The sequence below is a fragment of the Sphaerodactylus townsendi genome, linkage group LG04 (genome assembly GCF_021028975.2).
Source record: "Sphaerodactylus townsendi isolate TG3544 linkage group LG04, MPM_Stown_v2.3, whole genome shotgun sequence".
In the NCBI taxonomy this organism is placed as follows: domain Eukaryota; kingdom Metazoa; phylum Chordata; class Lepidosauria; order Squamata; family Sphaerodactylidae; genus Sphaerodactylus; species Sphaerodactylus townsendi.
The window spans coordinates 9,730,043-9,757,161 of NC_059428.1; the positions used below are offsets into that span (position 1 = coordinate 9,730,043).

The following is a 27,119-nucleotide window of genomic DNA, read 5'->3' on the forward strand; positions in this document are numbered from 1 at the left end:
AACCTGGTTCCCCCAGATCAGAGTGCACCTGCTCTTAGCCATTGCTCTTAGCCACTATGCCACTGCTGCATGTTTTGCTACTTGTATTGCTACTTATGATGTTTTTCCAGACTTTATTGTATTGTTGTTGCTTTGAAAGTCACACAAAGCAGGTCTCTGGAGGGACGGCATGTATGTTTTCGAAAGGAAGCACGACTGACCAACAAAACCAAGCCACAACTCTTAAAGACAGCCAGAGGGAAGTATGCAGGTAAAACAGGTGTCCCCAACCTTTTTGATCTGGCGCACACCTTTGGAATTCCAACAGTGTGATGACTGTGGTCTAGGGCGACCAGGTGGTGGCTGGAGATATCCTGGGATTACAACAGATCTCCAAGGAGCAGAGAGATCATCAGTTCCCTTGAAGAAAATGGCCGCTGTGGAAGGTGAGCTCTGTGTTATTGTTGGAACTCCAGAAAAGCAATCAATTTTTTGCCTCTGACTTCTGCCAGCTTAAGTCATACTGCCTCAGGACCAATTCTGGGATACAATTATTGGCCCTTTGGCCATTCACATTGTGTGTATATGTGTGTGTGTATGTGTCTCATATTTTGTGTGTGTGTGTGTGTGTCTCTCTCTTCTGGATCCATTGTACATGGTGTGTGCCGCTTCCTTTCCTATAGCTACTTTTAGCGGAGAGGGGCTGACGAAAGCAGGGTGCACTCTGATCTTAAGAACCGGCTCTGACTCCAGCTCTGCCTTTTGAGCCGGAGGCTTATCTAAACGGTGAATTCGGATTAGCCTGTACACTCTCGCACACACACACCAGCTGGGTGACAGGCTAATCTCACAACAGCTCGAGGAGCTCTCTCAGCCCCACTCCACTTTCACAGGGTGTTTGTTGTGAGGGGAAGGGCAAGGGAGATTGTAAGCCCCTTTGATTTCTGCTACAGGAGGAGAAAGGAGGACTATCCTCCTCCTCCCTGTTGTTGTTGTTGTTGCCCTGGAGATCCAGTCAGTTTTACATATTAAATACAGGACAAAAAGCAAAATATGCAGCAAACGGCTAATCTATAATGCTTTAGGGGAGAAGTTCCGTAGCATGTCCCTCTTCTGATATATTCCTTACAAAAATACCTAATGCAGAATACCATAAATGGTGTTTATAAAACGCTGCCGTAACTTAAAACCTCCGCATCTCATCTTCTGTGCAGAGAAATGTGTTGTCTGCCATCCTGTTCCACATACAATAACCATCTCTTTGCCGTTTCTGTTCAGGGCCATCGTTTCTAGTAAGAAGATTCGTTTTTTTAACGAGTGATGGCTGAACTTTGGGGATGCCGTCAATGCTCCGCAAACACAAGACTGGAAACTGTGTGAATTCCAAACCAGTTCTGGCTTCTGTTTGGCTGTAGGGAACGCAAACAAAACCCATCAGAACAAGCACGTGTCTTTTCTTCTCTAAGTTTAAATCTCAATTACGCGATCCCAACGCCCCGGCCATTGTGAAGTTTTACGGAATGCCAATGAGTCCCCATCTAGTGGCTAGAGTGGAATAATAATATGCCTTTTTTTTAAAACCGAAAAAGCTTTCCCCATCCAGAAATGTTTGCTACTGTTGCGAAAACCCACAACCTAAAAGGCCCGATTCATAAAATCCGTGACTTCAGGTTGCTTTGGTTTTGCCATAAGCATAGCAGGGGTTGTGTTTTCAGTTTGCTACAGTCCAACGTGATAATGCATTTCCAGAAACGAAAAAAAAAATGAAATAAATCTACTCATAATATTGATTGCGCTGGATCTGGATGGTCCAGTCAGTCTAGCTTTGATCACACCAGATCTCTCAGAAGATAAGCAAGGCCGATTGGTTCCTATAGGGCGTAGACCTTTGGCACTAAAGATGTTATGGACTACAATTCCCATCAAAATTCTGGTTGCCATGCAATTGGCCATGCTGGCAGGGGCTGATGGGAATTGTAGTCCATAACATCTGGAGTGCCAAAGGTTCGCCACCATGGGGTTAGTCCTTGGATTGGAGACCACCAAGGAAGTAGAGGATCAGTACGAAGAGGCAGGCAATGGCATTCGGTCTCTGTTTTAAAACCTCCAAAGAAGGAGACTCCACCACACTCCAAAGCAAAGTATTTCACTGTCGAACAGCCCCTAGTGTCGGGTACCTTGAAAAAGGAGTGGATTGCAGCCGTCGCTTCGCTACGAATCCTCAGGAGCGCGCTCAAAGAATTGCTTCTGCATCGGACGTGAGGGAATTGCCGGAGGTAATCCAGCGGCTGACGTGTTTTGTACTTCAGCGGGAATGTCTAAGCACCGACAGAGGGGATATTGGGGGCAGGAAGGGAATCACAGAGTTAGATTTACATCAAGTATCCCAACAGTGTTCAGCAACTCCAAAGAACTACTCTATGTCCCCAAAGTTGAATAGGGATATAGTCAAAGTTGCAGGCCCCCAACCCTCCCACTGGATTTTAATTTTAACAAACTTGGAGATCATAGCTAACCACGGTTCGGGGGAAGACGTCCCAGAAAGTCTTCAACATCCAAGCCACGTGTACAGAAAGAGGGAGAGAGTGTACATGAACCCAAGTGTGGGGCTCATTTTTGTAAGGAGTAAACCATGGCCCAAACAGAACCTACTCAGTGGTATTAAATTCCATCCGGGCTGCACCGGCGCAGCAAAAATTGGCACTTACCAGCACATCGCAAGGTCCCACAACACGAATGCTTTCCGCTGCCAGTTCCACGTTTTGCTTTTTGTGAGGGCTTCTGACCAGCTTCCCTTGTACTTCTACAGAACTTCCAAACGATAGCTCCCTGTGTTGATACAAACAAGAAAGGAAGGGGGGAGGGGGAGAAATCACCACACTTGGGCCCCTTCCGCACACGCAAAATAATGTGTTTTCAAACCACTTTCACAACTGTTTGCAAGTGGATTCTGCCATTAAGCACAGCTTCAAAGAGCACTGAAAGCAGTTTGAAAGTGCATTATTCTGCATGCGCGGAATGAGCCTCGGATCCTCCTACCCTTGCCCAAGAGATTAACACCGTTTAACTCTCCTGAGAACCCTGCGAGGCGGTTTATGTTAAAAACCAGATCCTTGCTTTAGACTACCCGCTAAAGTTTTGGCTGGCAGGAGTTTGAACCCAAGGCCCCCTAGTTTAGAGATCTTCAGCACAGTTCACGGGGGCATCATGGAATCCACCGATGCCTTTCCTGGAGATGGCCAAATGTTTTTAGAAAGGGGGGGGGGCTTCTGCCCAGGACGGCTTCCGTTTGGCAACGCAGCAGGTAAAATGATTTTCACAGGCAGTGTGAAAGTCTCTTGAGTCTGCCCTTGCAGTGATAACGGTGCAAAAATTAAATAGTGATGAGAAACTAGGGAACACGCAAATATGAGTCAGGACCAGTTTGACACTCCACTAAATTAGAGCCAGAGGGGTGTAGTGGTAAAGAGAAGAAGAAGAAGAAGAGTTTGGATTTATATCCCGCCTTTCTCTCCTGCAGGAGACTCAAAGAGGCTTACAATCTCCTTGCCCTTCCCCCCTCACAACAAACACCCTGTGAGGTAGGTGGGGCTGAGAGAGCTCCGAGAAGCTGGGACTAGCCCAAGGTCACCCAGCTGGCATATGTGGGAGTGTACAGGCTAATCTGAATTCCCCAGATAAGCCTCCACAGCTCAGGCGGCAGAGCTGGGAATCAAACCCGGTTCCTCCAGATTAGATACATGAGCTCTTAACCTCCTACGCCACTGCGCAGTGATGAGAAACTAGGGAACACGCAAATATGAGTCACGACCAGTCTGACACTCCACTACATTAGAGCCAGCGTGGTGTAGTGGTAAAGAGCAGGTGCGCTCTAATCTGGAGAACCGGGTTTGACTCCCTGCTCCGCCACTTGAGCTATGGAGGCTTTTCTGGTGAACCAGATTAGCTTGTGCGCTCCGACACATGCCAGCTGGGTGACCTTGGGCCAGTCACAGTTTTTCAGAGCTCTCTTAGCCCCACTCACCTCACAGGGTGTTTGTTGTGAGGGGGGAAGGGAAAGGAGATTGTAAGGCCCTTTGAGTCTCCTTACAGGAGAGAAAGGGGGGATATAAATCCAAACTCTTCTTCTACATGTCATTTGCCTCTGACGTTTTTCAGTTTCCCCAAATGCAGCTGCAGAGCCTGCAAACTGTAGCATGAAAGACTGTAATTAAGAATTTTAGCATAATTGCAGAGGGAAATTTTTTTATCCGGAACATAATTATGTACATTTAATGAAGCTGTTCTTTGAGCACCAGAGATACAAGATCTGTACAGAGTTTAGTCTAGTTAAGAGACTAAAGTAACACTCGAGAGATCTCACAGAGCAGGAGGAGAATAGACCATGGTCCTGTTGAGCTCTTGAGTTGCATGCTGCACACTGAAGGGAGCATTTGCAATTCTAATCGCCAAAGCCAAACAGATGGTGCTGGCACCATAGAAATGCCAGATGTAAAACAATACCACTGTTATGGGGAAGGGCTGTTATTCGGTGTTAGAATGGTTGCTTTGCACCCAGAAGGTCTTTAAAGATCTCAGGAATAGGTGCTAGGAAAGATCTTCTGCTACCAGATACTATGAAAATCCAACTACCAGCCAGCATAGCCCATTCCGAGTGAGAGAAACCAGGAACGATCTTTCACTGCCAGACTACAGAGACCCAACTACCAACTCACATAGTCCATTCTGAGTGAGAAAAACCAGGAAAGATCCTTCTCTGCAAGAGACTGCGAAGATCCAGTCATTGGCCAGTATAGTCCATTTTGACCGGAAAAGATCTTTTGCTGCCAAAGAATGAGGAGATCCAACTACCAGCCAACATAGCCCATTCTGAGTGAGAAAAACCAGGAAAGATCTTTCACTGCCAGACTATGGAGATCCAACTGCCAACTTGCATAGTCCATTCTAAGCAAGAGAAACCAGGAAAGATCCTTCTCTGCAAGAGACTGCGAAGATCCAGTCATTGGCCAGTATAGTCCATTTTGACCAGAAAAGACCGGAAAAGATCTTTCGCTGCTAAAGATTGAGGAGATCCAACTACCAGCCAACATAGCCCATTCTGAGTGAGAGGAGCCAGGAAAAATCTTTCTCAGTCAGAGACTGTGAAGATGCAACTATTGGTTGGCATAGCCCATTCTGAGCAAGAGAACTCAACTATCTCACTTGATCTATGGCAGCTGCATTAGCTCACTGAAAATGTTAACTAACGGTGGCTTTTTATATAAATCCAGAAGCTCAGGTTGTGTTCAATGCTAGGATCAGATCCTAACCTTCCCTTTTATTGGATCGCGGGGTGATCCTCCACTGTGCAGCGCACTGCTTGAGTGCAAGGAACTCACGCAAGAGTCGTGTCTTTCAATGAGCCAAAAAGCTGCTATTGCCAAGTATGATGCTGCAGAGGGATACCTCAGCAACAGACGGGCACAAATAAATCAAAGGCTTACAAAACAAGCCCTAGTGGAGGGGTCCCTAATGTTTTTTTGGTCATATTTGGTCATTGACTGTAAATAAAGTATTCTATTCTAACGTTTTTGAGCCTGTGGGTACCTCTGGAATTGAGACGATATGATAAACGAAGCCACAAAATGGCTGCCACAGGAAGTGAAGCCAGCTGTAAAACGACTGCAGCAGCGATCTTTCGTTCACACAGTTAAGATTCTTGTGATGCGGAGACAGCTGCTGCCAAAGCAATGTCATTAAAAATCTGAACAGTCGATCAAATCTCCAGTGGTCAATCAGAAGCCTTCATGGCCAAAAGCCCAACCTGACCCAACCCACTTTCTAAAAAAACTTGGTGGGTGCCAGGAAATACCTCACAGAGGTCGATTCCGCACTTGCGTTATCGACCTAAGTTCGAAATAGCGTTAGGCCACAAGTTATCCACTTCAGCACTGGGATCGGCGATGGTTTTGTACCAGCTTAAGCCCGTGTAACGATCAAATTTCCGACTCCGGTTTAGAGACTACCACTACTTTCAGGGAACCGCGCTTTCGAACTCAGCTCAATTCCAGTAAAGAACAGAATCTGCGGTACCAGGGGTCCCCCATGCGGCCAATAACGAAATGCGTGGGACGGGCATCGCGTGCAGCTGGCCAATCAAAAAACGCATACCGCCGTCCCTCCATTCCTGTGGCAGTTTTTTTTAGAACGTGTGTGGGGATAGACGGAACATGGCCGTAGAACAGTAGCCAATCGGAAGGGAGCGGCGAAGAGGCACAGGATGATTCCGCCCTCCGAGCTGGGATCAAGCTGGTTGCAGTGGGGAACAACAATAGCTTCGACCTAGGTTAGTACCCTTCTCAGGGAACTGGGTCGAACCTATTTTACTCATGTGCGGAATCGCCCAGAGTAACGGTTGCCCTAGTCTTATTCTAACTTTTTGCTTCTCTAAAAATCACAACCGTTCCCACTAAGTAGAGAACTAATTTCAACATGGTGCTGGCAAGGACCAGAATTCAGGGCCTCGTGTGTTACATTCTGGGCAAAGCGGCTACAAATATTCACTCTGCCCAGGAGTGGAAAGTCACAGTCCTAGGGAATTCTAGGCTGGCCTCAAACTACACACTTGTAGCAAATTAGCAAGGATCGCCATACAGTTCAAACAATACAAAACCAAACCAGGACAAAACTGAACAGAGCAGCTCTCTGTCTCTCCATCCTTGCGACAAAATCCAGCCAAAATCAGAGAGGCCATTTCTGCTTGTCGCCGCTGACTACCGAAGGAGATCGCAACGAGACTGATTCAGGGTCAAGACCGGCCTACATTGGTCCACACCACACTCATTCATTCAGTTCAGCCAACCTGGGTTCCAATCCAGAGTCAGTAACTACTTGGAGGCTTTCCAGAGAGGAGCCGTCGTTGACGTGCAGAAATAAGATTTCTTTCTGGGACCGGACGGACCGCACCCAACCCTAGAAATGGGAAGAGAGAAAGCAGAAGAGTGAGAGGGGAATATAGGGAGGTGAACTTAGACCTTACAGGTCAGTCATACTTAGACCTTACTGGTCAGTTATGGGAAGTCACTTTACGGGCTTTTGGTTGAGGCCATCCATCCATCGTTCTTGTATCATCTCACTGGCATCCTGACCAGTGGTGGGATCCAAAAATTTTAGTAACAGGTTCCCATGATGGTGGGATTCAAACAGTGGGGTAGTGCCAATGGGGCTGGGCGGGGCACGACGGGGCCGTGGCCGGGCATTCCGGGGGCGGGGCATTAATAATTTCTCTGTTACTGTAAAAAACTCTTACTGTAAAAATAAAGTTCCTAATTTCCAGCTGGTATCTTTCTGTCCATAATTTAAACTCATTTTAGCAAGTCCTATCGTCTACTGCCAACAGAAACAACTACTTCTCCTCTAATTGACTGCCGGTCAAATACTTAATACTTTCAAATACTTAGTTTTGTTTGTAGAAATCAAAAGAAGGATACTTTCCTTAATCAAGGAACTTGACCATGTTTCTAAAACATGTTTTTAAAACAGCCCAGCAGGGAGAATTATCCCGTTTTCTACCTTCGCTAACCAGCCACATAGGAAACAACAGGACTTGATGATTTTTGGACCTCATGGAATTTCTAACGGAAAAGCAGACCCAGTTAGTAACCCCCTCTCGGCACACACAAATAATTAGTAACCCACTCTCGGGAACTGGTGAGAACCTACTGGATCCCACCTCTGATCCTGACCACCTCAACCACTTGACTATTCATATCCGTTGGCCACTGACTTCACCATCATCCAGCGCCTTTGTTACATTCCAATTGTGTGCCTCCTTCCCTATGCTTATATCTTGTTCCCCCATGAGAAAATCGAGGCTGAATGGGATGTTATTCATCGCCATCTGTAAATGTAATTTCAGATTTTGATTCCCTAATTTTAAGAACTGTATTTATATAATATTTTAGCTGTTTTGTAAGCTGACCAAGCATGGCTATTATCAGGGATGGGCAGGATATAAATATGAATAAATATAGAAACAACAGTGTGTGCATAAAATGTCATAGAATCCTATTTTATTTATTGATTATTCAGATTTATATACCGCCCTATCCCGAGGGCTCTAGGCGGTGTACAGCACAAGAATTTCCCCACAAAATATAGCCAAAACAACCCCCCCCCCAAAAAAAACCAGGTGGAGCAAACAAAAACAAGTGAATTACAAATAAATAGCACAGGCTCCACCAACTATAGCTATAAAAACATAAGATCCATGGGTTCTTATGTCCCCTAGAGTTGGAAGAGACCCCAAGGGCTATCAAGTCCAATGCAGGAACACATAATCAAAGCACTATTGACAGATGGCCATCCAGCCTCTGTTTAAAAACCTCCAAAGGAGCAGCAGTGGCATAGGAGGTTAAGAGCTCGTGTATCTAATCTGAAGGAACCAGGTTTGATTCCCCACAATGCCGCCTGAGCTGTGGAGGCTTATCTGGGGAATTCAGATTAGCCTGTACACTCCCACACACGCCAGCTGGGTGATCTTGGGCTAGTCACAGCTTCTCGGAGCTCTCTCAGCCCCACCTACCTCACAGGGTGTTTGTTGTGAGGGGGGAAGGGCAAGGAGATTGTCAGCCCCTTTGAGTCTCCTGCAGGAGAGAAAGGGGGGATATAAATCCAAAACTCTTCTTCTTCTTCCTCAAAGAAGGAGACTCCACCACCCTCCGAGGTAGTGCATTATTCCACTGTCCAACAGCCCTGGCAGTCAGGAAGTTTTTCCTGATGTTTAGGTGGAATCTCTTTTCCTGCACCTTGAATCCATTACTCCTGTCATTAAGTCGCTACTGATTTATGGGGATCCTGTAGGGTTTACTTGACAAAGAGACATTCAAAGGTGGTTTGTTATTGCCTGTCTCTGCATAGTAACACAGGGCTTTTCTGGTGGTCTCCCATCTCGGTACTGCTTGGCTTCAGAGATGTGATGAGATCGGGTCAGCCTAGGACAGTGGCGGCGAACCTATGGCACTCTAGATGTTCATGGACTACAATTCCCATCAGCCCCTGCCAGCATGCTCACGAACATCTGGAGTGCCATAGGTTTGCCACCACTGGCTAGGACATCCAGGTCAGGGTAAAAGACAAACAGAGGTGGTTTACTACTGCCTGTTCCCCATAGCAACAGTAGACTTCCCCAATGGTCTCTCATCCAAATATTAACCAGGGCTGACTATGCGTAGCTTCCAAAAGTTGATGGGATCAGGCTAGTCTGAGCTATCCAGGTTAGAAGAAAAAGAAGAGTTGGATTTATATCCCCCCTTTCTCTCCTGTAGGAGACTCAAAGGGGCTGACAAACTCCTTTCTCTTCCCCCCTCACAACAAACACCCTGTGAGGTGGGTGGGGCTCAGAGAGCTCAGAAGAACTGTGACTAGCCCAAGGTCACCCAGCCGGCGTGTGTTGGAATGTACAGGCTAATCTGAATTCCCCAGATAAGCCTCCACAGCTCAGGCGGCAGAGCGGGGAATCAAACCCGGTTCCTCCAGATTAGAGCGCACCTGCTCTTAACCACTACGCCACTGCTGCTTTAGGGATAAACAACAGTTGCATTTATTTGAAAAACAAAAGCACAGATGCAATATTCTATATGAAGAACGCAAATCTTCCCCAGTACCAGTTTTTCCTGCTTGTTCCACTCACGTGGACTTTAACGTCATTATCGGTTGGGTTCTGGACTTCCAACAGTTCCTGAACTTGGAACAGCTTGGCAGGTGCAGCATGTTTAGGGCGCGGAGAGGAGGAACAACGTCGAAGAGACAGGCACACGCAGCGTGCCCCTATCATTTTCAGTGAAGGCCTCGTTGCAACGGCATGCCCTGCCGATGAAAAAAATATGCTAAAGCCCAGACGGAACAAAGTCAATTTTTACACAAATGCTGAAATACTATCCCATATTACAAATGAAATATACACTATGTAATAAATACATTTTGGACCACAATATCTTAGGGGCTGCCTTCATCCATATATACAATTCACTGACTACAATTGGTGCAGGATGTGGCAGTCGAATTATTGTCAGGGGCTAATCCCCGGGAATATATGTGGCCCATTTCGAAACAGCCACATTGGCTGACATTTTGTTTCCAAGTTCAATTCAAGGTACCGGTTATGACTTTTAAAGTCCTTCATGAGCTTATGATGTTATAGCAGGGGTCTTCAAACAATGGCCCTCCAGATGTTCATAGACTACAATTCCCATGAACCCTACCACTTGGCCATGCTGGCAGAGGCTGATGGGAATTGTAGTCCGTGAACATCTGGAAGGCCATAGTTTGAAGACCCCTGTGTTATAGTTTAGGTATATTAATATACTTAATTTAAAATTATCTATCTACAAGAAGATGGGTAAATAGATAATTTTAAATTAAGTATACATATTTTAATAACCTGATTAAAGTGAGGACTGTGACGAATGCATTCAGCCTGCATTCATGTTACAGGGTGGACCCGCCCCTTTAAGAGTTAAGCCCTGGCCAGCCCTGATTGGCCAGAGGAAAAAATGCAAAGGCTATAAATACTGTCAGTGCTAATACTGAGGGGTTCTGGAACTTTGGTTCTTGCTTTTGAGTCTTTGGACTGTTGGGCTCTGTGTGAGCTTATGTGCCTTCGGGTACTTTTTAGAGACAGAGTGAGGAGAATCGGAGAGATCTCTCACTGCTGTGTTAGGAATAGCTGAGGAGGCTATTCAGAACAACTAAATACCCTGAGTTTGGAGGCGTGTGTCCGCCCTCAGGTGTTTTATTTTGTGTGTGTGAGGGAAACCTCTACCAGTCCAAAAGTCGGTCCTCACAGTGAACATCAGTCTTGGGAGGCCCAGCTCCTGTGGCAGAGAAGCCAGATTTTGGGAGTGTGGGAGAGGGAGGCTGTTGTGCCTGAATCCCACTGGGCATAGGCTGAGTGTTTTATTTTTGGGAGGAGGAACAGCGGACTGAGTATTTTTATGTTTATGAGGGAGGGTCAAACCTCCACAGTAACATCTTTGGTGAAACATCTTTTTGGGAAACAAAACCTTAAGTGAAGGGACACCTGTGAATGTCCATTGTGTAACTTAAGTGAAGTACAGTGCCTGCAACCATTAAGCGTGAAAACAATATTTCTTTGTAACCGCTAAGCTTTAAGAAACAATCTTACTTTGAAACCGTTAAGCTTAAGCGAACTCTCTGCAACCAATACGCTTATTTCCTCTCCAGTTTACCCGAGAAGCCTTTGTGAAGCCAAAAATAAAGTTTTCAGTTTTGTTCACCTTTTAAAACCTTTCCAGTCATTATTATTTTTGTCTGTGTGTCTGTGTTCCCCAGTCCCGGGTGGTGACCGTTTAAAAAAATCAGTTTTTGTGGGCTTTAATTTATTTTTGGTGGCAGCGAAAAGCAGAACATATAAGCGCCTTTCTCCACAAGGACCTCTTGAATTATTGCAATATTTCACGTACACAAAATTATATGTATCTGTCTATTAATTTCTTTTCTAAATATAATCAATGAGAATGTAGCAAAAAATTAATTAGGTTGCTTAAATGATTAACGACTAAGGATGTTCCTATTCAGTATACAAGTTGCAAGATTATAAACGCAGATCCACTTAATTCTGATATAATTATACTTGTTTTTAATTGTATAATTGTTGTTTGTCTATGTTTAAGTATTTTTTATTCTTTTAATCCTTCTTCATTTCTTGTAATTTTTTGTGGGTAAATTTTTTTTTTAATCAAGTCCTTTATGATGATGATGAAGAAGAGGAGGAGGAGGAGAGTTGGATTCAGATCCCCTTTTTCTCTCCTGTAAAGAGACTCAAAGGGGTCTCACAACAAACACCCTGTGAGGTAGGTGGGGTTGAGAGAGACATATTTGAAAAGCTGCCTCCCTGTGTACATCCCTGTGGACAAACTACGGTTGTCAGTCAGCTTGAGAAAGGGACTTCAATCAGCAACCCAGTGATGTTCATGTATGCCGGGGGGGGGGGGGGGGAATGCTCAACAGTCTACAATTATTCTTGCTAAACTGGGAAGAAAAAATGAGAGAACATGACCAAATTAACCAATCTTGCAAATAGAAGGACAAAACAGGACTCCGACGAGACATGGAGATGATATGTTACAGATTGTGCCGAAATGGTTCAAAAAGGATGTTTTACTGAGGCTCCTTCCGCACATGCAGAATAATGCACTTTCAAACTGCTTTCGGTGCTCTTTGAAGCTGTGCGGAAGAGCAAAATCCACTTGCAAACAGTTGTGAAAGTGGTTTGAAAACGCATTATTCTGCGTGTGCGGAGGGGGCCTATGATAATTGTTGCATATTTTGTCGATTTTTTTTTAAACGGCTGGACTCCCCCCCCCCCCATAAATATGCCTTATGATTATATTTAATATATTTGACTATTTGTGCAGCAGTGATAATTAAGTAAGGAAAAGCAAGACTCCCCCTGAATTAAAATCTTTAAATGGAGCATTTTATATTCACTGCATGCATTTTTTGCTTGCTTGTTTGTTTTCGTATCCTATTTTGGATGCCTCCTCCATTCTAGATCTTTTATGCAAATGGGAAAATAAAACAACACATGCAATCATTCTTGCCAGAGCCCCAAAGCTTCTCCCACCCCCTTATTCCTGTGCATTACACAGACATCCCCTTTTGCTCAACCCCACGTTTCCCAGCCCGGCTTCTTTTTGAAAACCCCAACCTTACCCAGAAAGAGGCAAATCTCTCCTTTAAGCAGCCACAACACGCTGCAGCCTTCCGCTTTCCTTCGCGCAGCACGTGATTCTCCTCTCAGCCAATGGAGATTTCAAGATAGAAAGCGTAGCCAATCGGAAAAGGCCTCCCTGGGAAAAGGCCAGCCCTCCCTGGCGCAATGCGTCCTGGGACATGTAGTTCAAAGGCAGTAGTTCAAAGGCAGTTTAATGGTGAGCTTATGCTATTAAGAGACAGGAGAATCAGAGGATGTTAGACTTGATAATCAGATTGACTATTATTAAGATGTATTAAGAGTAATATTGTAATTACCTTGATTAGTTTCATTATGTAGTATTGTTAGAGATCTGTTACCTCTTAGAAGGAGTAAAAGAAAATATATTAATAAGTTTAGGTTTTTAAAATTGTACTTAGATAGGTTTCTCATAAATATTTTAATTTTTCTCTAACTTTTCTTTCTCTTTCTCACGTCTTTTCTTTTCCTGAATTTTCCTTTATTAATTTTATATACTGTATAATCAACATAATACAAAATAATGTATTAGGCAATTGTATAAGTGTACCTCTTGAGACAGACTTACCCAGTTTGGGTAAGTGTAGATTTATATAATAATTCACATTTTCTTGTCTTTCTTTTTTGAAACTGGTTTATATTCAAGAAAGTTGATTTATATTTTTTAACAGTTTTTTAATTCAGTGGCGTAGGAGGTTAAGAGCTCATGTATCTAATCTGGAGGAACCGGGTTTGATTCCCAGCTCTGCTGCCTGAGCTGTGGAGGCTTCTCTGGGGAATTCAGATTAGCCTGTGCACTCCCACACACGCCAGCTGGGTGACCTTGGGCTAGTCACAGCTTCTCGGAGCTCTCTCAGCCCCACCCACCTCACAGGGTGTTTGTTGTAGGGGGGAAGGGCAAGGAGATTGTAAGCCCCTTTGAGTCTCCTGCAGGAGAGAAAGGGGGGATATAAATCCAATCTCTTCTTCTTCTTCTTCTTGTTCCTCCGGGTTTAATAAAAACAGGACTCATCAGGGCTTGACTCCAAAACATGGCTTCAATACCAAAATTGGAGGGATAATATTTATGTATTGGAAAATTCATATGCCACCCATGCAAACACCTGCTTGAGGTGCTAAGGTTGCCAACTTCCATGTGGTACCTGGAGCTCTCCTCCTCCTCCTCCTCCTCCTGAGTTATCTCAGGGCAGCCTCATTTTAGGGGCTGGAGCCATGCGAAGTCCTCCCCCACCCGAAATGTTTTTTCCCCATCCCCAGCCCAGGTTGATTGGCCCATGCGGAAGTGTTACTGCGATTTGCCAGGTAACAATAAGTGATTTCAGCTCAGCAATTTAATGAGGCGCAGGAAGCTGATATTCTTCAAGCAAAAGGATTTTATTGCAGAGGGTGGTCACAGCTCGGCCAGGAGAGAATCGCCCCCTTGCAACGCAGTGCAAGAACTTTCATTCCCAAACTTCAAAGGGGGCAAAGGGGAGGGGAGGGGGCAAGTCCCTCACCCAAAACACCAATCGTAAAACAAGACAGTTTACAAACAAGATCCAATTACGCTTTTCTGAATGGGACTCCCAAATCCCGCTGTCAGGCGTCTTCCCGCGAGATCTCGCAATGGTGCTGAAGGAGAGCCGATAAAGTTTTATTCATAAAACTCCAGGTGACTTGCTATCGCACTCAGCTGATCCTATTATCAGCTGGCTGTTTCCTTCAGTGATGCCCTCAGGCTCCCGCTTCACTTTGCTGTAACAATGAAAAGTTCAAACTGTCCAATGGTGGTCCCTGCACGTCTTCCAACGGCTGAGTGACCCTTGGGTGCTGGCAACAGATTCGATTAGCAAGTCCAAAGAGGGTCTTTGTCCTTATCAAAGAGTCCACCATAATAATCAAGGCAGGTGTACAACAGGTACTGTCACAAATATTACAGAAAATTTTTTTGTAAGTCAGTACACCGTCAGGTATGGCTATAAAACCTCTAGATTAGGTTTTTATTTCGGCAGTCCTTTGTCAAGCCAATAATTGTTGTACAAAGTACTCTTTTTCCTTACTCCTCTAGGAGCACAACTGTTTTTTCTTACACTAGATAGTTTCCAAACTGAATTCAAATTTGACTTGAATGGCTCTTCTTTAAATAGTCCTTCTCTCTGGATATCAGGATCTCATGTGGAAACTATCGTAAGAAAAAACAGATTGTGCTAGAGAAAAAAAGAAAAAGAATACTGCTGTACAACAATGTAACCCGACAAGACTTCTGAAAATCTAGAAAGTTTATAGCCATACCTGACGGTGTACTGACTTACAAAAAAATTTTCTTGTATATTTATGATTGTAAGATAATGTTGAAATGATACTCACCTAGTGAGTTGGAGTACGCATGGGTGTAATATTTGTGACAGTACTTATCAAAGAGTCGGCTGGGCGTTGGTCTAAGCTGCATTCCAGAGCCAACTTCCTTGTCCCTTAATATCAGACCTTTACAGGCTATTGCTTTTACTATCAGACACAAATTTCAAAAATAACATTTCTAACTTAAACATTAGGGAAACCTTAAAGGATACATATACTTACACTTATAGACTTTACATATACCTATTGGCAGGGCTTGCTGAAAACTAATAGAACCTTAACTCAACTGAAGAACCTTGTTAAACTAAAATCCTAAAGTGCAGGCACAAACTCAGCTAAGAGGGGCTTTTATTACATCCTAGAAAGACACAAACACAAGGGAAATCATATAGCATTGGCACAAACATACATATACATTCTCTGTGAGCCTTATGGAGGCTTCTGAACCACACAAGTCTCCGTGTCCGGGCATGGAGCCAGTGTAGCCAGGCAACCTGACTTCAGGAAAATATTTTGTTCATTTTCCTGGCGGTAACAGAAGGGGCCTAGGTGTTTACCAACCTGGGTCTGGCAACTCTAGGCCCCTAGTCTACATGCAATGAAAATCGGTATTCAACTAATTTGCGGGTATCCCAAACCTTGTGTTGATTTTTTGAATTAAAAAGGTGATTGACATCAGAATACTGTACAATAAACAGGACGGACGACCTCAAGAAAGGGCAGGATAAAAATACACTACGCAGCTTCTGAATGCACACAGAGGGGAAAGAAGACTGCAAAATTACCACGCTCAGTGTCCACAAGGGGCCACGGAGATTGCCTCTGCAGCCTTTTGAGAAAGACTTTTTGCAATCTGAGCTGCAGTCATAAGTTATTTAGAAAAACCATCTGCAGTTTTTCCAAACTAAACAATCAGGAGTAGACGAACACTTGGCATAGCCGGCCACCGAGTCTCTTTGAAAGCCTGGTTGCGCCTCTTGATTATTTATTTTCATTTTTAAAACATTGCAAACATTCCCGTGCTTGGACATCCATAATGGATGGCTACTTGAGCGAGAATGCACACAGCGCTCGGTCTTCTATTCTTGTGCCCAAGAGAGTGCAAGTTGACCTCATTTGCTCTGAGGTTTTCAATCTGGTGCGCAGCCGGTTTAGCTTGTGGCTGGGTAAGCTAAGTTACTTCTCGTGGTTTACAAGGTGCTAGTAGGTGGCGTAGGAGGTGGCATAGGAGATTAAGAGCTCGTGTATCTAATCTGGAGGAACCGGGTTTGATTCCCCGCTCTGCCGCCTGAGCTGTGGAGGCTTATCTGGGGAATTCAGATTAGCCTGTACACTCCCACACACACCAGCTGGGTGACCTTGGGCTAGTCACAGCTTCTCGGAGCTCTCTCAGCCCCACCCACCTCACAGGGTGTTTGTTGTGAAGGGGGAAGGGCAAGGAGATTGCAAGCCACCTTGAGTCTCACTAGAGAGAAAGGTGAGGTATAAATCCAAACTCCTCCTCCTCTCCTTCTCCTTATAAGTTCCTAACAGAATACACTGCAATGAGCTGGACTCCATCAAGTGCAGGTACAGCCAGCCATCCCTGGGCCCCGGACCTACCCCACCACAAAATCTCCATTTTGAGGGTTTTAACTTCTCCCAGCTCTCACCCAACTAGTCCACTGAGCCACCCAGGACCAAGGCCAGTGCCGAGATCCTGGCAGTCAACCACTTTTCAGCCAGGAGATATAGTGGATGTCGTTCACATTTTGGCGGTACAGTTCCACACCTTCTGATGATTTCCACCAGAGGGTGCCTATAGATACTAGCCACCGCTTCCAACAGATCAAGGTCTATAGATACTAAACAACATTGGGGAGAGGTTTAACCTCTGTGAGACCCCACAGGTTAGGTCCTGTTGAGCTGAGCTCTCTCCACTGATAGCTACCTTCTTTGAACATCTGTGGAAGATGGAGAAGAACCACCTCAGTTCATTCCCAAGTGAGGTTAGACAGTCGACCAAGTACAGAGGATCACCAGTGTTGAAATTAGCTGAAGGGTCCAAGAGAAGAAGACGACTTCGTTTTATACCCTGCTTTTATCTACCTTAAAGATCCTCAAAGGCGTTTTCCCCATGGCCAATACATCCTGGGATAAGGAGGTGAAACATCTGGGTTCGGCCACGACTTCTGCATGCTTCCGGGTCTAACTCGGGCCCACCCGGTGAGATTTCTCTTACCCCGCGCTTTAAAAAAATTGATAAATTGGCAGTTCTTTTTTTAAAAAACTGCGGCACTCCCTCTCCCATGCAAACACCGCGGGAGGTGGACCGGTTTATTTTTGTCAGAAAAAAGTCAGAAAAACGGGACGGTTCACACATGTGTAACCCCCATGCTCAGAATGGGTTGACCCAGAAAGGGGTGGAGACTCAAAGCAGCAGAAGGCTGCAGAGCTCATGTAGTTTGGAGGAGGCAAGGCTACCAGACTCGGACCTCGATTTGTATAAGCCCTTAACACCTTGTTAAGGTAACTGCAATGTTGTTGGGAACTAGTGGGATGGGAGTTGTTTATTTTTGCTATGTTGTAAATGTTTATTTATTTTATTTATTTTTATTTATTATATTTGTATACCGCCCTCCCCGAAGGCTCAGGGCTACCTGAGTTTATTGTTGGAGTTTATTGTTTCAGGGCTTGTTTTATGTTTGTAATGGGTGAGAGTTCTCCTGGAAACCTTCATCATGTTGAATCCTGTTCACCAAGCCCTTGGAGTCTTCAGGAGCCAACCCACTTGCAAAGAAGAATTGGACTTGGCAATATCAGAAGACTGTAACCAGAAGGACTTGAAATGAAACCTGAACAGGACCTTGAAGTGTGATGTTAAATGTTGATGTTTGATGTTATATGATAAGAAAGTAAACCATTTTGTTTTTAAAATTTGTTGTTGCAAACTCATTCCAAGTTCTGCCCCACAGAACCCACAGATAGAGGTTACACATGCATAGCAACGTTGACGAGGAAAATGAAACTAAACCAGGGGCCGTGCGTAATCACCTGGAGTTCTTCCTCCCAGCCTGGACGTGCTGACGGGCTGCCGTGTGGAGGGAGAAACTGAGATAGAAACATCCCTGTATGTATGATACTGGTTTCCCCCCCGGGATATTTTGTCCGGAAAACGCCACAATGACTTACAAACACCTTTCCTTTGCACCCACAACAGGTACCTTGTGAGATAGGTGAGGCTGAGAGGGTTTGAAGAGAACTATGATAAACCCAAGCTCACTCAGCAGGGGGAGTGGGGAATCAAACCTGGTTTTCCAGATTAGAGTCTCCTGCTCATGTGGAGGAGCAGGGAATCAAACCCAGCTCTCCAGATTAGAGTCCATCGCTCCTAACCACTACACCAGTGGTGGCGTACCTATGGCACGTGTGCCAGGGGTGGCACTCAGAGCCCTCTCTGTGGGCACGGACGCACAGAGTTCGTCATGTAGGGGAACGGAAAATCACACACACACACCCCACACACACATATCTAGGCTGGCCTTGCTTCTGAGTAAACCCCCCTAGGGTCGTGATTCACCCATTCAAAGTGTTGCATGGTTGCTTCACCAAGCTTATTCCCGAGTAACGCGTGCCTTGGAGCAAACAGTTTTTTCTAAACTAAAACCTCAGTATTCAGGTTAAATTGCCATGTTGGCACTTTGCGAAAATTAAGTGGGTTTTGGGTTACACTTTGGGCACTCGGTCTCGAAAAGATTCACCATCACTGCACTACACCATGCTGGTTGAGAAGGGCTGGCCAGTGGTCTGCCTTTATCAAGGTGTGATCAGAGGCCATCGGTCAAGGCTGCTGTCGCAGTGCCAAATCCCTGCCTGAAACTGGATTGGAAGGGATCCAGGACCGATGTTTCGTCCATGAATTCCTGAAACCACTCAGTCACATTTCCTAGAAATAGAAGGTTCGGCATTAGGCAGTAGTTGGCTAGAAAAGAATAACATCGCTTCGTCTGGCTTCTTTTCTTGGAGAAAACTCACACGCACACACGCGCACACACATGCGAACACTGAAAAGGGTCCTTCCTTTCACTAGTCATTGATTGGTGAGTCAATAACCGAGCGCATTAGATTGCCAGTATTCAGGCTCTTGTGCGACCTCTGAAAAGGACTTCAAGCATGGCCTTGTCTGTACCCGTGCGGTTGATGACACCGATAATCATGAAGTTTTATATTTAGGACTGAATCACTGTACGAGGTTGGCGGCCGTGCGTCACAGGCTTTCTGCCGACTATTACAAGTGCCGTTCGCCGAACGGCCCAAATAGGCCTGTTACGTACGAAATATCCACAGGGTAGTTTATGTCTGCCACGGAGTGGAGGAAACAGCAGAGCTATTTATCAGCCACCGAACCCGTTGGAGGGGAGACGGGGGGGTGCAATGGGGAACGGGGTGGGTGGTGGGTGGGAAGAGGCTGGAGAGAACTTGGTGTTAAGTCTGTGGAATAAATCAACCCGCCTGTCAAACGAATGCATTATGAAAAATATCTTGCATTTACAGAAACTTATAAGAGTCCATGCACACCGATTTATATTTCATTTAAAAAATATATTATTGTTGGTTTTAAACTGAAAATGTTTTAACTTATTTTTGTAAGCTGCCCTGAACCATGAAGAAAGACAGGATATGAATATTTTTTTAAATGAAGACAAGGAGGAGGAGTTTGGATTTATTCCCCGCTTTTCTCAGCCGTAAGGAGTCTCTAAAGTGGATTCCTCATGGGCCAAAAACAGCAGTGAGAAAATGGTGTAAAAATGGGGTATACCCTCTTACACTGTTCTAAACCATTTTGCACCCTTTTCACGCCACTGTTTTTGGCCCACGCGGAATCTGCCTAAGTGGCCTACAAGCTCCTTTCCCTTCCTCTCCCCACAACAGACCCCTTGTGAGGTGCTATGGCTGAGAGAGTTCTGAGAGAACTGTGACTAGCCCAAGGTCACCCAGCAGGAACGTAGGAGTGCGGAAACACATCTGGTTCCCCAGGTGGAGGAGTGGGGAATCAAACCCGGTTCTCCAGATTAGAATCTACCTGTTCTTAACCACTACACCATGCTAGCTAGATAGCTAGCTGCTGCTACAAAGTGTGTCATGCCCCCACACAGCCTTTGGTTATTTCCCTTTTCAAATTAAGTTTCCCCACAGTCAGTATGGTTTTGCTTATTGTTAAGTCTTCCTTGGGAGGGTATTTCAGTTAGTCCCTGCCCCTTTAAGACTTTTCCCAGTAGGCAATTTCCTCTCCTTACTCAGCATCCCCTGTTTTAGTTAGTCAGTCAGTCTAATTTGTAGGGGTGCGTTAGCGAACCCAGTAGAGCCTCAGAAAGTGCACAGGAATGCCTGCACCATCTGTCCCCTCCTGGCCTCACACGTACGCACATCACGAGATCCCCCAGACACCCAGGTCACAAGACACCTGAATGTGGATTCGACCCAGACAGGAACGTTTCTCCCTGCACGTACGCAGCCCTCTGCTGAGTCATGAATTGCGCAACTTTCTCCCGCTCTCCCGCCTTCCCCAAACCCTTAATAAAGGTGCCAGGGACCCCAGCTCCAGGGACCCCAGCTCGGCAGACTAGCCAGACTAGCCAGAGCCATTGGCTTCTCTCCACTGGATTCTTGATATCGCTGCGTCTCGTCTCTTTATTGTGTCGTCCGTAACGACTTCACTCATGGAGGTGCAAAGGGAAGCTGGGGCCCCTTAATATTCGTGATGTTCATGGGTCCATATGATGATCCAAAGAGCAGTCCATAGGTCCCTGTGATGGTCTAAAGCAGGGGTCTGCAACGTGCGGCTCTCCAGATGTTCATGGACTACAGTTCCCATCAGCCCCTGCCACCATGGCCAATTGGCCATGGTGGCGGGGCTGATGGGAATTGTAGTCCATGAACATCTGGAGAGCCGCAGGTTGCAGACCCCTGTCTAAAGAGAGCAAGCCAAGTCTATCAGCATCCAGAGCAAAGACCAAGACCAACAGAGCCGTGAGGAAGCAAGAGACAGTGTTCAAACTGAAAGAAGCCAGAAAAGGACATAGTCTACAGCTCCTATCATCAGCAGACAAGCAAGTAACCCCCTTAGTCAGAGCCAGGGAGGAGTTAGAGGCTTGTCTTTCTTCATAAATAAAGCCATTATTAGAACTGTTAAGACTGGCTTGCGTCTCGAACTTTCTGTCCCAGCCGAGAACAGGGCACCTCCAACAGAGTCACTTGGGGGGGGGGGGGGGCAGAACAAAGTGTGTCAAAAACCTGTGGACATCTCAGTGTCTAGAGTTGCTTGCTCTGGGTTGAGAAATACCTGGAGATTTGGCGGCAGGGGGATATCCTATGGAGGGTGGGGTTTGGGGAAGGAAGGGACCTCAGCAGGGTATAACATGGAGTTTACTCTCTGAAGCTGCCATTTCACAAGGGTCGAATCCCCACTACCGTCTTAGCCAGGTTTCCGAACACAAACTAACCAGGTTTGAGGGACGACCTCCCCATTGCTTGCGTGGCAGATTCCGTTTCTGGCGCTCGTTCTCCCCGTTAATCCGTGTTCTGGCAGGGCCTGGTTGCAAGTGGCATAGACCCCATTGACACGTTCAGAGCTGATCCGAGGGGTGGGATGAGGGTTGAAACCCTGACTCGTTTCCCACCCTGGAGAGTGACGCAGAATTCGGGCAACCAATCAGCGCTGTGATGCATGTGCAGCCTTTCCTTGGTTTCGTTTCCGCTTTTGCGATTGGCCAGCAGAAGGGGATGCAAACGTTAAACAGTCAAACGTGTAACTTTGAATCATTAATGGTTTACACAGGTAACGATTAACTGTTTGCACAGTTAAACGTTAAACCTTTACACATTGGTTTTTTTGATCACACCCCTACAATGTATGTTTCTGCAGTGGGAAAAGCTCCCGCCCCATCAAGGCATGCCTGCCAATCAGGGGAGACCGGTGAAGCGAGCTTGCCTGGTAGTGAGAATTGCTAAGAGTTCGGCAACCGGGTGTGTCTGCTGTGTGCTCGCTGCAGTGGGGAGGGAAAAACTCCGATGAAGAGGACACGGTTTCACAACGAACAGGTTTGGATCTGCGTGCAAATTTCAAGTGGGGATTCGACCCAGGTGACAGAGGCGTATCTAGGGATACTTTCTCCCTGCCCCCAGATGGATGGCAGCCCTCCTCCACCACGACCAAACAATGTTTTTTTTGCACCAGGTCTTGAAGTCTGTGTATAGTCTGGGGGGGTATAGTCTGGGGGGGTAGAGGGGGGTAGGGGTGACTTTCCATCCCCCACATGACTAAATGGCCGCAGCCCGGGAACATTTGACCCCATATGTCCCTCTGGGCGGTACGCCCCTGCCTGGAGAGCATTTGTTATCCCAGGATGTCTCCAGCCCAGCCCCTGGAGGGTGGTGATTTTTATCAGCGCCAGGGACTGCAAGAACACGGACTTGCATTGGACGGAAATAAGATTGCCAACCAGCCAGACTTGTCTTGGCCTGATCATCACGTTTATCCTTTGCAGTGACAAGGCTTTTTAACGGCTCCTGCTTTTGTTCCTTTAACAAGCAGCTTGCTCTGCCTTCAGGAGCAAATCATAATGGAAGGCACAGGTGCACACCATGATGTTTTTTCCTGGTCAGTTGGCAACTTTCCTCACTGGCCATAGGAAAAAATCTGGTGGAACTTTCCCCACGCTTCAACTGGTAATTGTTTCATGCCAGGCACCTGTTCAGTCACAGGAGCCAGGACTATAAAAAGTTGGCCTCCTTCGATGGTGTTCTTGTATGCACAATTATGCACGCTACATGGGTGTGCGAGACACCCATACAATCCCATCCTTTCTCCTTGTTTATGAGCGTGGTGAGAGCAGCAATGTGCGTGTAAGACCAGAAGGTGTCAGCCTAGCACAGGAAAAGAATCGCTTTTCTGCCCAGTTATTCCAAAAGGGCAGTTTATCTCTTTGCATTTTCCTTTTTAAAGTAATTTTCTTTCTATCCAAAAGACAGTGTTTTCTATCGGTCCCTCTTGTAGCTGTTCCTATTGCAGAACTAGTGCATAAAATCCACTTTTATTTTCCTAAATAAAGCCATCGCTCGCCGCGTTCACGGGACATTTATTCCGAGCGTCCTCTTTCCCCTAAAAGCACAACATTACAGTTTCTGAAAATAAAACATCTCAGTAGATTTTGATGTTTGAAAAGTATAAAATACTATAGGATGACGATTTCTTGAGTGGATTATGTTATGCGTCAAGTCGCACAGGAACCGGTCTGAAATTTGGGAGGATTTGTTGCGGCAAAGGACAAATATGGAACATTTCCTCTTAAGATCTGGACGAGGATAGCTCCAGGAAGATAAGAGGCTTAATTCTTAAGCTGTCTAGGACTGGGGAATGGAAGGAAATCAGAGTTGCACTGTAATTCCAGAGCACCAACCCCCAACTGGAAGGTGGCCAACCCAACATTCTCTTTCCGTGGGAGGTGGTCTAAAAAAAGAGGTGAGGCTGAGAAAGCTCCGAAGAACTGTGACTAGCCCAAAGTCACCCAGCTGGAATGTGTTGGAGTGTACAGGCTAGAAGAGGAGTTTGGATTTATATCCCCCCTTTCTCTCCTGCAGGAGACTCAAAGGGGCTTAAAATCTCCTTGCCCTTCCCCCCTCACAACAAACACCCTGTGAGGTAGGTGGGGCTGGGAGAGTTCGGAGAAGCTGTGACTAGCCCAAGGCCACCCAGCTGGCGTGTGTGGGAGTGTACAGGCTAATCTGAATTCCCCAGATAAACCTCCACAGCTCAGGCGGCAGAGCTGGGAATCAAACCCAGTTCCTCCAGATTAGATACATGAGCTCTTAACCTCCTACGCCCCAGATAAGCCTCCACAACTCAAGCGGCAGAGCGGGGAATCAAACCCGGTTCCTCCAGATTAGAGTACACCTGCTCTTAACCACTACGCCACTGCTGCTCCTTCCAAACGCAGCTGTGTGGATTCCCTTTAGCACATGTACACAGTTAGTGAGATTTACAGGTGGGATATTTGAACTTGACTCTCCCAAGTTCTGGTCCGACTCACTATTTACCCCATTTCGCTGGCTCTCGTGTATATCACAACCACTGTTAATGTGACAATGGATGTGACATAGTCACTTCTGTTTTGTGTATGTTCCTTCCTCCATGTGTTCAAGAAGAGACGGCCTGTTTGGTGAGTCTATAATGATCACCGTACCACGAAGTCATCATAAGTTGCTTCCTAAGAGTTAATTCCTACATCCATTATTAATATGTGCCTGGAAATTCAATTTACTCTCATTAAAGACTGATTAATAGTAAAGACTCGGAAGATTACGGTTATGCCGCCACAGTTCTTCCAGTACATTCAACTTGACAAATGCGGTACTTTAAGAGCAAAAAAAAAAAAAAAAGGAAAGGAAAGGAAAAGAAAGCACACAACTCGCAACTTTGAGCTATTTGGCATTCTTCTGAATAGGTAGTTCTAACTGTCAAAATTGATATCTTGAGTTGGGATATTTTTTTAATGAAAAGGAAAAGGAGAGTGGTAAGATTGTTAATTATTAAGGAAATGACCTCTTTCTCTGGTGCCCTATCTTCCCTGGTTCTATTAAAGATCAGCACAGATGGCTAAACAGAACAGCGTCCCATCTCAATAGGAAGATTCAACTTGGGGAATTCTGCAGGGCCTGTAAGACTGAGTTGTTCCACCGGGCCTTTGGAGAGACCAGCCGCTGAGGGTGCCCCAGCCCCCTCCCCTCTGCTCCATATGGGTCCCTAACATCATCAGGACCCACTATCCTTTTTTGGGAGGGTTAAGCAAGGGTTTCGTGGGATGCTGTATTAGGACATAATTGCTGTTTTAAAATATATTTATGATTTTATATATGATGTTTTATACTGTACAATGCCCTGAGCCCTTCGGGGATAGGGCGGTATATTAAATCAAATAATAATAATAATAATAATAATAATAATAATAATAATAATAATAATAATAATAATAATAATAATAATAATAATAAGAAGAAGAAGAAGAAGAAGAAGAAGAAGAAGAAGAAGAAGAAGAAGAAGTTGACAGCAGGGTAGAGGACAAAGAGCTGGAAAAGATCACAAAATACAAGGACCTACAAATTGAAGTTGAACGATTGTGGCAAAAAAGAACAACAGTAATCCCACTAGTAGTCGGTGCTCTAGGAGGAATCCCAAGAAATCTTGGAAAACATCTGGAAAGACTAAACTTGGACAGAACATCAGTCCACATGCTGCAGAAAGCAGCACTTCTAGGAACTGCACATATTCTACGCAAATACCTCTAATATCCTAGGTCCTTGGGAAGGACTCGATATTCAGAGATGAATTCCAGACACTTCTGCTGTGTTGTTATGTGTATAATAATAATAATAATAATAATAATAATAATAATAAGAAGAAGAAGAAGAAGAAGAAGAAGAAGAAAAAGAAGAAAAAGAAAAAGAAAAAGAGAGAAGAAGAAGAAGAAGAAGAAGAAGAAGAAGAAGCAGCAGCAGCAGCAGCAGCAGCAGCAGCAGCAGCAGCTGAGTTTGGATTTATATCCCCCCTTTCTCTCCTGTAGGAGACTCAAAGAAGAAGAAGAAGAAGAGTCCCTGGGCGCATGGGGTCACCCATGTCCCTGGGTGCAGGTGTTTCGGTCATGCGGGGGGAAGAGCGCCAGGTATTCCTACCACATGGCGAAACGGAATGCACCCCAGCCGTACACTGCCAAGCCCTGCCCCCCACCTCCCTGCAGGCCGTCTCTGCAGGGAGGTGGGGGCAGGGCTCAGCAGTGGGCAGCCGCAGCACCCGCCTGGGCCACCTGCTGCCACCGAGCCCCGCACCCCCAGCCCCCATACAGGCCGGCTTTTGCCCTCCCCAGGGCCTGGGGACAGCAGGAGCTGTCCTGCAAGGGGACAGGGGGTGGGGCTTGGCACCCCCAAGCCCCGCCCTCAAGCACAGGGGACACAGGGGCAGGGGCACCTGGAGAAGGTGTTGTCCCTGGGCGCCATTTCCCCGCCTCTGTCCGTTCTAACAGACTACTGGTGATGGATAACTTTTCCAGTATAAATGTTTTTAAAAGAACAGTTTCCAACGGGATACAAACTTTTCTGCTTTTCTGCGTAGTCAATGTTTCTCAGCTCCAGGTCAAATATGACAGTATTTACAGTAGCTTAGAGAAGTTATTGCAGTGGTGGCGAACCTATGGCACGGGTGCCAGAGGTGGCACTCAGAGCCCTCTCTGTGGGCACGCGCAAACAGAGTCGCCCCCCCCACATCTAGGCTGCGTGGGCCGCTGGGCTCGATTGTTAGCATTAAAACGAAGACCTAGTTTTGGGGAAGCAGTGTAGGTAACCCTGTTAAGCGCTGTTAAATCCCAGATTTTCATGCGAAGAACTTGAGTGCGATCCTTTACCTGGGAGTAAGCTCGGTTGCTGGCAATGGGGCTTGCTTCTGAATAAACCCTCCTAGGGTCGTGATTCACCCGTTGGAAGAGTTGCACGGTTGCTTCAAAGCAAAGCCACCGATGACCACCAATCTTACTCCCGAGTAACGTTTTTCTAAACTAAAACCTCAGTATTCAGGTTAAATTGCTGTGTTGGCACTTTGCGATAAGTAAGTGGGTCTTGGGTTGCAATTTGGGCACTTGGCCTCAGAAAGGTTCGCCATCACTATTGGCCCCAAATGCCTGCTACTAACTCCAGCTGTGGAAATTCCTGAAATTTGGGAGTGGCACCTACGGAGGACTGGGTTTGGGTAGAGTTGGGATCTCAATGGGATGTCATGCCATAAAGTTCGCCTCCAGCGCAGCCATTTTCTCCAGGGGAACTCATCTCTGCTGTCTGAAAATCAGTTTTAATTCTTGTAGATCTCGGCCCTAACCTGCAGGGTTGCAACACCATGATCCCTTCCGCACATGCAGACTAATGCACTTTCCATCCAACTTCACAATTGTTTTCAACCGGATTTTGCTATTCCCCCAGCATTGAAAGTGGATTGAAAGTGGATTTAAAGTTAATTGTTCTGCATGTGTGGAAGGGACCTAAGTCCCAA

At 45.8% G+C, this 27,119-nt stretch overlaps 1 protein-coding gene across 1 annotated transcript in view; it reads right to left on the bottom strand.

Annotated features, from left to right (window-relative positions):
• NARS2 (asparaginyl-tRNA synthetase 2, mitochondrial) overlaps positions 1 to 12,766 on the bottom strand; it is a 62,545-nt gene extending 49,779 nt beyond the window's left edge. Inside the window, exons 1-5 of the mRNA XM_048495346.1 lie at positions 12,694 to 12,766; positions 9,650 to 9,825; positions 6,821 to 6,930; positions 2,688 to 2,808; positions 2,157 to 2,297 (exon numbers count right to left, since the gene is read on the bottom strand). Of these exons, the coding sequence (XP_048351303.1) occupies positions 2,157 to 2,297; positions 2,688 to 2,808; positions 6,821 to 6,930; positions 9,650 to 9,793 (516 nt within the window). The 5' untranslated portion in view covers positions 9,794 to 9,825; positions 12,694 to 12,766. The remainder of the gene's footprint in view (positions 1 to 2,156; positions 2,298 to 2,687; positions 2,809 to 6,820; positions 6,931 to 9,649; positions 9,826 to 12,693) is intronic.
• Positions 12,767 to 27,119: the final 14,353 nt, after the last annotated feature.